We start from the raw sequence: 13467 nt of genomic DNA, 5'->3' as shown, positions 1-13467 counted from the left end.
TTCCCTACAGTTACTCTTGCTTTCTCCCCACCCCTTCCGGTGTCTCCTACAGGAAGAGACAGGACCTACCCTCCCAGAAATCTATTCTGGTTGTTCTCTCCCTGGGTATCTCCCTCTCTGAAGAAGGCAGGTTGCTCCGTACTCTGCTCACCTTCTGCCAGCTTCTTGGAATATCCTGGCCTTCTAGTCAAGAGATCTTACCAAAGGGCTTCATCACTTCTAGCCCAAATTCTTTCTTGCATATTTAACCTCGGCTCCCATCCCTTCCTTAGCATCTTAAGTGGAAAGCCAGCCTTGTCTCCCACCCTCCGATGCCTGCTGGGAGGTGGAAACGGTTTCAGTCTGAAGCTGGGTTGAGGCTCCCTGGGGGCTGCCCTACACTCTTTTAGCTGAGCCATGACTAATGCTGAGCGGGCTGGGACCAACAACCCCACGATGTGTGCCCCTATGGAGGAGTGTGGCAGGGGGCGGTATTCCTGTTAAGTGAGAAAATGTGGAGGGGAACTTCAGCGGTCCTACCAGGCGGCTGCCTCTCCCCATTCACCAGGTCCCTGTGGTGCTGAACGGATATGTACATTTTAACCTCCAAGCAAAGTGGGCTCAAATCAATCTGGAGACATAAAGCCACAGGACAAGCAAATTTGGGGGATTCTAATGTCTACATAATGTTTAATCCCCAACTGTGCTCCTGCCCTTGGGACTAAGTGATACTGACCAACAGTGAGACTTCTAAGCTGTCATGCATTTCAGACCCTTTTCCCTGACCTTCCAGGAACATATATATATGACATTTCATCATTTTGCAGAACCTGAATTCCGTAGAACTGGAAAAGACCTAAACAGCCAAGTAGTCCACCTACCGAATGCTGCTAAATATCCGGTGATTAATCACATGGTCTATACTTGAGCACCCACGTCCAGCAACTGCTGGGCAAAGGGTTGGCCGTTCCATATGAAGCTCCTCTGTTAGAAAGTTCTTCTTGAGTTTGGCCAATGGGCATCCACACTGGGTCCAGCTATGCTCCAGAAGTTACTTTTCTGGATGTTCATTCATATTCACAGCCGAAGACATTTACTGACAGCTTAATACTTCCATTCACCACACTGGGTCCTGGACTGATGGGCCATAAATATAATCCTGCTTCCAGTATAAATACTGGACAGTCCCTTCAGCTATTCTTGCATGCCATAATCTTGGGTTCCCTCATCCCTCTCTCATCTCTATTAGGCTTGCTCTAGCTGGCCTATGTACCTGTGCAAGGTTATGTCAAGAATTGATGTTGGAATCAGTTCAAAACAGCATAAGCAAGTTCTCTTTCACAATCTTTTTAAAAAAATGCAACCTACATTAGGGTAGTCATGTCACTTTCCCATATCCTGTCAATATGAGGCAACATAGCTTAAGATTAAGAATAGAGGTTTGGACTACTGATACTAGGTATAAAATAGATAACTAATGAGAACCTACTGTATAGCACAGAGAATTCTACTCAATGCTCTGTGGTGACCTAAATGGGGAGGAAATCCAAAAAAGAGGGGATATATGTATACGTATAGCTGATTCGCTTTGCTGCACAGCAGAAACTAACACAACATTGCAAAGCAACTATACTCCAATACAAATTAATAATAAAAAAAAGAATAGAGGTTTGAGAGCCAGTACTGGGACAAGCATTAGTTCACCCTCTTACCTTGGGTGAGCTGGATAAACTGTTTAATCTGAGTGTCAGGATTTTTTATTTTTAGCTAGTTTCATGAGGACGCCTGGAAGGAGTAATGAGACAACGCACCTGAAGTGCTCAGTGCAGTGTCTGCCCCTGCCCCTTAGCTCATTAATACTGTATATTCCACACATCACTGTCATCATCTCCAAAACCCTGATGTGCTTTTTACATGTGCTTTTGCTCAGTCCCGTTCTCAGGTGCTTTGAATGTGATGCAGCTCCTAACATCATTAAGCTCCAGTAAGCCTGGAAAACTTGGCCCATACCTTGAGCCTGCTCTTTCAGATCCTGAAATTGTCATGTAACCTATCTTCCTCTCAGCCCACAGCATCTGGAGTTGTCTTTGGTGTACCTCCTATATCTTCACCGTAGTGAGGTATAAATGAGTAAGGTCAAGGGCAGAGGCCTGGAGTCTGTCCCCGGGACCTCTCTTCCAGATGGGTATTGATCTTTTAATCAGTACTCTTTGGCTGTGCTCAACCAGTTATGACCTTGCAAAATCTCAAAACTGTTTTATGAAGTCCTCTCAGAATAAAATCCTCGTTACCATTTGTGTATTATTTTCTTTAGGGAACATGCTATGTGTATCTATGAGTCATGAAAAGCTTGCTATTTCTTTTTTTTTCATAAAGTCTTACATTTAACATGCTTCCTGCATAAGTCCATAATTCAACATGTTCTGACACAAATGATACTCAAGTAATATTAAGGCTTGCCTTGACAAAATAATATATTGTCAAAACTTTTTATGAGGGATTCCCTGGTGGCGCAGTGGTTGAGAACCTGCCTGCCAATGCAGGGAACACGGGTTCGATCCCTGGTTTGGGAAGATCCCACATGCCGTGGAGCAACTGGGCCCATGAGCCACAACTACTGAGCCTGCGCGTCTGCAGCCTGTGCTCCGCAACAGAGGCCAAGACAGTGAAAGGCCCGCGCGCCGCGGTGAAGAGTGGCCCCCGCTCGCCGCAACTAGAGAAAGCCCTCGCACAGAAACGACGACCCAACACAGCCAAAAATAAATAAATAAATTTATAAAAAAAAAAACAAAAATAACTTTTTATGAGAAAATGAATGAAGCCATTTCACTTTATAAAATTAATTTAAAATAAAAGTTATAAGTTAGAAGAGTTTGCACAGTGATTTCTATATAGAATGAAGTTCGGCTGCTTTTTCAATAGAATCAAAAGAATATGTAAATACTATAAGCCCTTACATTTTCAGCATAAAGTTTTCAGATTGGTCAGATTAAGACCAATAGACTTGCTCAAAGAAGTTCACATTGCCGGTGGGAGAGGCAGCCATGGAGCCCAGGGCATCAGTGCTGCTGAGTCGAGCCTGGCCTTTTCAGCAATGTGCATTAAAAAGTTTTGATTGGCCAAAGGATTTTAGAAAATGCTAGAAGATAGGTAGTACATCTATGGTGTTAAGCAGAATTCTAAGATGGTCTCTAAGATTCCCGACCCCTGGTGTACATGCCCTACAGAATCCTCTCTACTTGAGTATGAACAGGACCTGTGGACATGATGGCTTATCACTCCCATGATTAGGTTACATTCTATGGCAAAAGGAATCTTTCAGATATAAATAAGGCCCCTAATCAGCAGACTTTGAGTTAATAAAAAAGGAGATTCTCCTGGGTGGGCCTGACCTAGTCAGGTGAGCACATAAAAGAAGTCAGAGAAATTTGAAATGAGAGGGGTTCTCCTGCTGGCCTTGAAGAAGCAACTTCCTTGTTGTTGAGAGGGCCACACAGCAAGGACCTCAAGTGGCCTCTAAGACTTGAGAGTGGTCCCTGGTGATGGCCAGTAAGGAAATAGGACTTCAGTCCTACAACCACAAGGAACTAAATTCTGCCAACAACCAGTGAGCTCGGAAAAGGACCCCATCCTCAGAGAAAATCACAGTCCTGGCTGATTCCTTGATTTCAGCCTGGAGAGACCCTGAACAGAAGACCCAGCTAAGTTCTGCCTGCACTCCTGACCCACAGAAACTATAAGATAATAGATGTGTGTTGTTTCAAACTGCTGAGTTTGTGGTAATTTGTTAGTCAGCAGTAGATAACTAATACACATGAAGGCGAGTTAACAGTAGGGAGGAGGGTTGTTCAGAGGGAGCGCAACTCAGGGTGACACTTCCAGAGTAAACTGGCTTCCCTGATGGTTGATTTTCATATGGCCACAGAAAAAAATGTTATGGGATGGAGATTTCACACTGAACATTCCACACACAGACAAAGATTATCTTTTCCTCTGCTGCAGTGGTTCCCAAACTGCAACACGCTTCCAAATCACCTGTAAGGTGTGTTAGATCTGATGGCTGAGCCCCACCCTCCAGGGTTTCCAATTCAGCAGGTCTGGGGTGGGGCCTGAGAATTTGCATATTTAACAAGTTCCCAGGTGAGGCTGCTGCTGGCCCTGGGACCCCACTTTGAGCACCACTGCTCTACGATAAATGAAGAGGTTCCAGTTATTTTTAATATTTGATTTCTACAGCCAACCTTTTCCCCATTTGACATGAAAACATTTCACCAAGATTTTTTTAAACCAAGGTTAAGATAAAAAGAAGGAATGGAATGTGATACACCTTTGAGCAGTCCAAAATCTTTTTCATCCTCCAAGTAGTCACCCAAGAACTTCTATTTGGGTGGCATGATGGAAGACCAATAAACATGATGTGAACCCCTCTGAGACATAGCAAGGACATCAAACTGGGAGCAAAAATGAAGTCTTGACTGAGATTTGGGAATCCGCAGAGATTCCACCATGTACAAATCCCAAAAGACTATTTAAAACAAGAAGAGGGCCCATCTCTTGCCAGCAGAAGGGAGATTCTGCAGGGATCTTGAGTGTACATCAGGGCAAACCGAGAGATGGGAAAAGCAGAGAGGAAGAGGTTCTTGAGGTCACTATGAATACGAACTGGAGACTGCTTTGGAATTCGATTCTGCAGGAGCGGAGAGTGAACGTTATTTTAAGATATAACTGAATAATTATTTATTTGGGAGAACTCAGCATTATCACGTTATCCAAAATAATCCCAGTTGCTCATGCTTGTCATAAAGTTTGCTAATAATCTGGATGGCAGGGGGAGGTGGGACCCTAACTGAAAACATCTGTTAAAATTGAAAAGGAGAATTACGCCTTGTTCTTATTATTTTGTTCATGATACAACCCTGAAAGAGGGGAACTGAGTGATTATCCGAGTAAATGTCTATATTTATATGCAGAATGTAGGTGTGCTTCAAACCTTGCAGTGTGCAAAATAAAAATGACAGATCTTTCCCATTAAAACAGTGTGGGTCACCCCAGCTGCCAGCTTTTATGCTTCTACTTATTTATGTCTTCCCTAAGGAGATACAGGCACTTTGCGGGCCCTTCCCAAACTGCTGTAATTGATGGATAGTTGGACTTCTTTTAATCCAAGTGTTGCCGAGTGTCTGCAGCTTTGGTAATCGGATCCTACCAGCTTTAGAGACCACTGCCAAAATATCCAGAGCACAGAGGTTTGGCAACGTCATTTAATCATCGCAAAAGGATTACAGAGTGCAAAACAAGCCCCCAAACAGCTAGGAGATGGGCCAATTCAGAAACTGACTCAGGCTAGGGAGCTGCCCAGGCTTGCCCCCTCTCACAGGGCCTTGCACCCCAGCTCTCGAGCTGCCTTCACCTTGGCCTAGGCCGGCATCCTTTGTGGCACACAGGAGAGAAAGGATGTCAAGGGGAATTGACTTTGGATCAGAGAAATAAACAGTGTCTGATCATCTGTCAGGCTCAGGGTTGGTGAATCCCAAACACAGGGTACCCAGATAATCCTGGTGTGGGAAGGTCAAGGCCACAGTCTACCCGGTGAGAGCCTCTGATGGAGAAGCCAGATGGCAAATTTAGAAGCTGCCCCTTGTCTCGTTAAAGTGAGACATTGCTGCTATCTGTGATGCTTTATTTACCAACAATAATACAGTTTACATTGAGAGCAATAGCTTGTTTGCCATTCAATGAATGCTTTATAGCAGGAATTAAGGGTGATTCGTGACTAGGTGCGGATCTGGAATTTCTCAATTACCACCCCAGCTTTAGAGGCCTCTCTCCATTCTGGGTCTAAATCTGGAGGCTCCCAGGTGAAAACCTTTGGTCCTCCTGCTCTGGACGGCTCCAGCTGGCAACAAGGCCCCAGAGAGGCCGCCACTGTTTGCGTGCCAAGCGTGCCATTTGCTTGGCTCTCCCTTGCATGAGTTCCTGGACAAAGGAGAATTCTAACACAAAACCCACCCCTTGCTGCACAAGTTTCTAAAAGGCAACTTTAGTCACTAAAAAAGTGCAATTGCAGACTCCTGTGTAAATCTGATTTGCCATGCTAGGCCAAGCTTATTTTATTACATACATTCTGCATTCTAAGAACTAATAACTTCATATTGTAAACATTAAGCATACAGAGTTAAAGTTCAAGGCCACATTAGATCATTGATTGTCCCTTTTGTCGTGTATCTTTGGCTGGCCGAGATCAACTCGTAGTGTATAAATGCATAAGTTATATAATTATTATATAAAAAGGAAAAAAAAAAAAACCATTGACTTGTATACTTCATTCTGACAAACGCACAGCGTTCGCGACTCAAAAGGAAACCTGGAGCTCGCCTCGCCCCGATGCCTAGGTGATTTCGGATCGCGGTAGCCCAGAAGACTAGCTCTTACCTGACCCTGTGGAGAGCAGGGCCCTCACCTAAGGATGAGGTCCTGAATGTTTCTTTTAAATATCAGACAATTCCAGTTACAATTTTTCTTTTGATAAACAAACAAAAAGAGAGATGCACGATTTTGTTTCTGAATTCTACTACTTGCCCTGCCTCCGTGACGCTGTGTCCTTCCTCGTAACACTGGATTTGGTACAACACTGACCGTATGGAACCGCAAGTCTCCATGACTCAATTCTCTGCAGGACCGACACCGTCCTAAGTCCAGTCTTTACTGCTCGAGAAGTTTCTTTCCCAGTCCTTGCCTCCTCTTCTGCCTCTTCCTCTCCCGCCTCGTCTGTCTACACCCACACGCTTACCCTCCAGACACGTTCTCAGTCCCTCCCTTCGGCTCAGAGTTCCTGTCCTATCGTAAAGGAGTTGGAAGCTTTGAGTTGTCTTCACAGTTGGAGAGAGCTGACCGCTCTCCATCAAATGGAATGAATCTGATTTCGCCCAAAACTGCAAGTGCTGATGAGTTCCCTATCAATGTCTAGTGATGGGCCACAGTCTCTTTTCTTTTTTTTCTGTGTTGATATGTTTCTCTTTTTAAATACAGGTAGATTTATTTTTTCCTTCAAATGACATTAGAAATGGCACGTTAGGTCCAGACTGTGTTATCTCTATTGCTTGAGTTTAATCCCAGTTTAATGCATGAACAGGATCCCAAAGGCTACTCTAAGGTTCACACACTCTTCCTCAGAACATTTTCTTTGGCACTTTGTCCTCATGACTTCATGCTTCTACTTACAATGCCTTTTACAAGGTTGGTCCACAGATGATCTGCCCACGTACATTACATTTGTAGCATCCTCTTTATCTCTGTAGTAATATTTTAGTAATTCCCTCCCACTGAGAGTCTCTGGATCTCTTCCCCGGCTTCCTCCCCCTCAGCCCCAGTCAAGCTTTTTCATTCCTCTTGAGGCACTTCTGATTCATGGTCTCCGATAGAGCTTGTGGCAATTGGTTGGCGGTTGCATGTTGCTGGGAAAGGCCTCTCTCGGGTCTTTAGTAGTAAGTGCCCAGATGCGAAGGCATATGGCTGGCTGGGAGCCTAGTGTTAGGGTAGATCCCTCCTGTTGGTGAATTCCAGTATGGGTTTGGGGCAGCAAAAAAACTGGACGATGTCACGGGGAGGGCTGGAGGGTGGGGGGCCACAAAGTTCATCTTCTGTGGGTGGGTGTGATAGGAGCCCATGTAAGGGAGGTCCGAGGGGTACTTGTACAGGGAGGACTCCGGAGGGTGGGGCTGCAGGGCCTGGGCGATCCCGTGGAAGTCAAACTTGTAGGCGTAGCGCTTCCCGTGGACTTTGGTCATGATGTTTTTATCATAGTAGTAACGGAGGGCCCGGCTGAGTTTATCATAGTTCATGTTGGGTTTGCTCTTCCGTTCTCCCCAGCGCCGGGCCACCTCATCTGGATCTGTCATCTTGAACTCCCCGTTGGTGCCTTCCCAGGTGATGCAGTTGGAGTTCGAGCTGTCTGACAGGAGCTCCAGGAGAAACTGCCACAGCTGGATCTGCCCGCTCCCTGATGAGATGGGAAAAGAAAAGAAAACCCCAGTGAGAACAGGATCTGAGCTAAAGGGGTTCTTTCTTCAACGACAGAAGAGGGGGCTGTGGCGTCCCACCCAGACTTCCTTTACCAGGCTGTGCGCCCATCCGTCAGCGGCTGGGTTATTGGCTACTCTTGTCCCCCAGCTCCCCCTGCTTGTCTCCAGAGAACTGTCCTTGGCTGCAGAGGTGCTGCTTCATCCACCCCCAGGTAGCCCACAGCCTGATGGAGTGACACAGGGTACCAGAGGCCGGCCCCCTTACCTCGAAGAGGGACCAATTCTGTGATGCTGGCCATGCCCCGGGCTCCGCATGGGATCAGACAAAAGCAGGGCTCCAGCTAAGGCCACAAGCTTCCTTCACTTTCCCCTGTCTGATCCTGCGTCCTCACTCCCCCTCTCCTGAGAGATACCCTTAACTAATCACTTGCACAAGTATCCTTAGCCCAAGCTCTGTGTCTAAGGAAGCTGACCTAAGATGATGATCCCTGGTGACTACCAGGCTGATCTACAGATCCAAGTCCTTCCTGGAAACGCAAAGAGGTCCTAGAGGTCAGAGTTCAGGTTTGTTCCATCCATTTCTGACTTCCTTAGAAGAATAGCCAAGTCAACTTTGTGTTTTGGGGGTGGAAGGGCTTACTTTTCCTCTTTTGTGAGGCAGACAGTGCTGTTATGTGGCTGGCAATAATGACTTAATACCATTTATATTGGCTAGGTCAAGTAAAATAATAAAAGTCAGATTTAGGAAATGAACTTCAAAAAGTTTATGGAAAAAAATCGAGAATGGAAGTAAACACCGTTATTTCTAACATAACATTTGGCTGGCATGCAGAAAGCCATTCTGTCAAAACTTTTCCTAGAACAGAATTAACCCACTCAAAATGAGGAAGTTTAGAAAAAAGTTGGCTCTGTTTCAAACCAGATCACCCATTTCCAGTATTTAGGCAAATGCATCTTAACGGAAATCCATGTGTTGTCCCTGCGTTGCAATGCCAATTGTGTTAAGCAGAGTTTCCAAAAGAAAAAACTGTAACAATGAGTGATTGCAAGCCCTCTTGGGGCTTCCAACAGAGTCAATGAGACCTCATTTGACTGGGTGGACAGAGAACTCTCTTGATCCCACTGGAGACCTGTAGATGTGGCTTTTAGGTCTTATTAAATTCAGAGAAAAATCCAGGCACACCATTCTAGACTCTATGCTACAATACTTTAAGACGACTGATGGCTCCCTAAAAGAGAGACATGCAAATATCAACAGTCATACCAGGAGTACCAGAAGAAGTACCAGGAGAGGCAAAGTACCAGGAGTATCTGGTCCTGAGTACCAGGAGAGGCTAAGACGCTTTAAGCAGATTTTAGAAGCTTTGAAAATGTATACATGAGGCAGGTCTTTCCTCCCAAACTCCGAAGCACTGCCTTGGACTTATTACCAAAAAGATTATCTTGTATTATACTATCAATAAATATCAGTAGATATGATAAAATCATTAAAGGAACTGTTGACTATTCAGGGAATTGATGAAATGTAAAACTCAATTATAGACGTGTTTTCTCTAAATGCTCCCCACTAGCTCCCTAAATAAATTGTCCAACTTATAAATCTGTGTTTCCATGTTGGCTACATGGAAATGGATATGTTTGTGAATTTATCCATACAATAGCATCATGAGAAAGGTCATCCTTTTCTGAATTTGTTCTGGAAAATTAGCATTTTCAGTCTAGCAACACATTTGAAATGTATTAACAGCTTGTAGTTCATCGCAATGGAAGCCTTTGCTTTTTCGGGACCACATATTCAAACTGTTCTCAATCAAGTTTTCTTGCCCCCAACATTTCATTAATATGCATTTAAAAAATACAAAGAATAGTTTGAGAAAACCATATGGTTTTAGTATATATATTGTAACCAAAGGATTACTACTTGAAAAAAAAATTCCATATATGACCTGGGAATAGGGAAAAACATAGATTTTTGATTTAACAGTGTAACATATGTTTCAATATAAACACATAGAGTTGTTTGAAAATAAATATTCACTGTCAACCTCCTCCCATACAGAGAACAATCCCACACATTTTGAATAAATACACAGATCTTCCTAAACAGTCAAACTTATACTTGGTATCTATTCAAACCTTGGCATTGCCTCTTGGGAATCTGTCCCTCATCCACCTCCTTTATACACATCTATAGGAGAGAACCAGTGTAGAAAAGTGTTTTCCCATCTCTCCTGTTTCTGAAGAACTAGTAAGTCAGGGAACTAAATTCATGGCTAGAAACTCAAAGTTCAAAGGATGGATGATGAATTTCTCCCTAGACGATTTTACCCATCAGCCCTTGTACACAGGGTTCGGGCCTCTGAGCATTTCAAGAGTCTATGGGAATAAGACACCTGTAAACAAACCTCATCAGCTTCCGAACGTGAGAACAAAACCATAAATGCAAATCAATTAATGTTTAAGTAGATGTTATAAAATGTAACATTATGTCAAGCTCGTTACTTGTTAAATTTAATATAACAAAATCCACTGCGTTCACAGTCTACAGCAGATTTTCTCGCTGTTCGAGAATCCTCAAGGGGGTACAATGTTTGCTGAGAAGTTATAGTCAGTGGTAAATTAAACGAGTTACTCGTGGCCACGAATTTCGAAAGCAATTTATTAAATTCTTCGTTTACTGTCGAAACAATAACACTTACTGTGCACTGAAGGTGCATTTTAGAATATAGAATAGGGATTCCAAAACACGAATGCCTAAGATTTGGAAGCCTAAGAGTGGCTTGGGTATTCCACTGGCCAAACCAACAAGTAAAAGGAGACGCTCTTATAAGACCAGACCTTGCACCCAAACAGCCTCACCACCTGCACCTCAAGAATTACCTTATTCAGAAAACCTCTTCGTATCTATTTTCTCTCTCTATCCTGATAACCTCCTTTGGAACATCAGTAAGGAGTAGCTACTTTTGTCCTAGTTTTGTCCGAGGTAATTAACTAAAAAGGCAGGACCGGGAGGTGGGGGGGACCCAAAGATGTCGGCTGCCCACCTACAGGAGAGTCCAGTGGGGTGAAGGGGCATGGGGCGTGGCTTCAAAGAAGACAGAAGGCAAGCCTTTAATTCTGGGGAAGAAAGTGTTCTCCAAATGCAATTAAAAGAAAAGAAGAGAGACATACTAGTGAAGAGGTACAGACTGAGCAAAAAAGGGCAAAACATCTAAACGGTTCATAAACCACAGAGAAAAGCACAGCTGGGGGTGAGTCAGCAGCTGTGGGTCAAGTAGGAGGGGGTGTCCCCAAGCAGCGCACTCAGCAGCCAGCTGATGGAGGAACAGAGCAGTAAATAAAGCAGAGAGGGTCTTTAAAGCAGCAAGCACCACAGTGGCAATCACTTGGGCTACTTTCTACAGTAGCTGGAGGTGCTGCAGAAAATCCCATGTGCACAGCCTGGACCCCCCAGCGCATCGGGATCAAGGCGGCAGGCACGTGTCTCAGACGGAAGGCTTTGTCTGTGGCTCAGACAGGGCTTGTTGCGGGGGTGGGAGGGGCAGGGCAGTATGGTGGCCGGAAGCACCCCTTTGGAGTTGGCACTGTCGCAGCTGAATGCTGGCTCTGCTCATCTGGCTCTCTGTGCCTCAATGTCCTTGTCTGCAAAATGCAGGTGGCAGTAAAACTATCAAGATGGTAGTACTATCTTGTAGGATCACTATGAGGGTGAATTCGGTACATGAGCGCTCTTATCATGATTTGTTTGAGCTGGAAACCAGGGCTTAAAGAAAGGTACATCCCGGGCTTCCCTGGTGGTGCAGTGGTTGAGGGTCCGCCTGCCGATGCAGGGAACGCGGGTTCGTGCCCCAGTCCGGGAAGATCCCACATGCCGCGGAGCGGCCGGGCCCGCAAGCCATGGCCGCTGAGCCTGCGCGTCCGGAGCCCGTGCTCCGCAACGGGAGAGGCCACAACAGTGAGAGGCCCGCGTACCCACAAAAAAAAAAAAAAAAAAAAAAAGGAAGGTGCATCCCTTGCCTAGAGCCAGGAGATGCCAAAGGAAAACAACCACCTTCCCCCAAAAAACCCCATGCTGGCCAGGCAAAAGCTGGGAATGGTGGTATTCTCAGGGGCTGGCCAGCATCACTGAACGCTGACTGGTACCAGGCATCATTGTGAACATTTTCCATGTGTTTCTTTAATCCCCCTCCCCCCAGAATCATGTGATAGCCCATTGTAGGGGTGAGGAATTACAGCCCAAAGAGGTAGAGTGACTTATCTTGCCCAAGGTCAGCAAGGGTTGGAACCCAGATTCTAGGCCTTGGCGCTGAATCACTGCACAACAACACTGCTCTTGGGCCTGGTTTCTGCACACACCTCTGCAAGTCTCCCCCAGTCCTTCCCTGGGCCTGGAGCTTGCTGGGCTCCCAGTAGAAGGCTGGACACTCCCACCTCCTAACCAATGGCAAAACATCCCTAAAACTGGTCTCTGGTTCCGCATGAAGCAGGTTACACTTTCATGCCCACCATTAGAGACTATCCAGGGAGCACGGAGGGAGCTACTGAACTCCTGCTCCCAAGAAAGCTCTTCCATGGAAAGGCAATTTCCGTTCATCACAGAAGCCACCTTAAATGATCAGCCATTCTGATGGGATACAAAGGGGCTACATCGCTAATATCTGATCCAGGACATAATAATGCAGGGACACACTCTTCTCAGCAGAAGAAATATGGTCCAAAGTGCACCCCAAATGCATACTTTGGATGGAGATGTTGCGATGCTGTTATCATCTTGTGCATTCATACTATATGATGTCATCTTTCCATTTAAAATGGTTTAAAAACTGTTTGCATTGTGAAAAGAGGAGGGGCAGCAGTTTAAAGTGGTGAAGGATTTATTTATCAGAGACTGGGAAACTGGAATCAAACAGGAAGAGGCATTCTCATTAATAGAATGGTAAGACATTCTGGTTTTAGGGGGAAAGGCCACATGAAAGTAACTGACACACAGCCTAAGGAGAGATGGAGAGAAGGCCTAATTCATTATAAACTAAGTAAAAGAAATCTTTATCATTGAGTCAAAAGTTGGATGTTGCCACTTTCCCCAGGCCCAATGGGCACAGTCTTTGCTTACGATGCCAGTGCCGCGGACCTCTTAGGTACCAAGACATTTTCCCACGCCAGTGATGGGTCTGCAGTCTGCTCCTTGCTCGGTCCCAGGTCCCTCTATCCCCCGTGGGCAACCCCAGGTTGCTGGGCACAGCGTGAATAGACACTAAGCTCCCTGCTTAGGGGCCAGCAACTCTCTTTGGCCCCAAGCCACCAACCAAGCCACACCTTTGAGCTGCAACAACATGGGCACAGACTTATATTTCACTTAACCAATTTGTGTGGGTGAAAGGGTCTTGGGCTTCCCTGGTGGCACAGCGGTTGAGAATCTGCCTGCCAATGCAGGGCACACGGGTTCAAGCCCTGGTCGGAAGATCCC

The 13467-nt window shown here is 45.4% G+C and overlaps 1 protein-coding gene across 4 annotated transcripts in view; it reads right to left on the bottom strand.

Annotated features, from left to right (window-relative positions):
• Positions 1–6972: 6972 nt before the first annotated feature.
• ERG (ETS transcription factor ERG) overlaps positions 6973–13467 on the bottom strand; it is a 211727-nt gene continuing 205232 nt past the window's right edge. The window contains exon 10 of one of the 4 annotated variants that reach the window (XM_007470480.1): positions 6973–7978. In XM_007470480.1, coding sequence (XP_007470542.1) covers positions 7458–7978 — 521 coding nt within the window. In that variant the 3' untranslated portion in view covers positions 6973–7457. The remainder of the gene's footprint in view (positions 7979–13467) is intronic. The other 3 variants (XM_007470481.1, XM_007470483.1, XM_007470482.1) reach the window with 3 other exon arrangements.

The sequence above is a fragment of the Lipotes vexillifer genome, unplaced genomic scaffold (assembly GCF_000442215.2).
Source record: "Lipotes vexillifer unplaced genomic scaffold, Lipotes_vexillifer_v1.1 scaffold402, whole genome shotgun sequence".
NCBI classification, from domain to species: Eukaryota; Metazoa; Chordata; class Mammalia; order Artiodactyla; family Lipotidae; genus Lipotes; species Lipotes vexillifer.
Note: the sequence above shows the minus strand (reverse complement) of the source record. Positions and strands in the feature narration are given on the sequence as shown.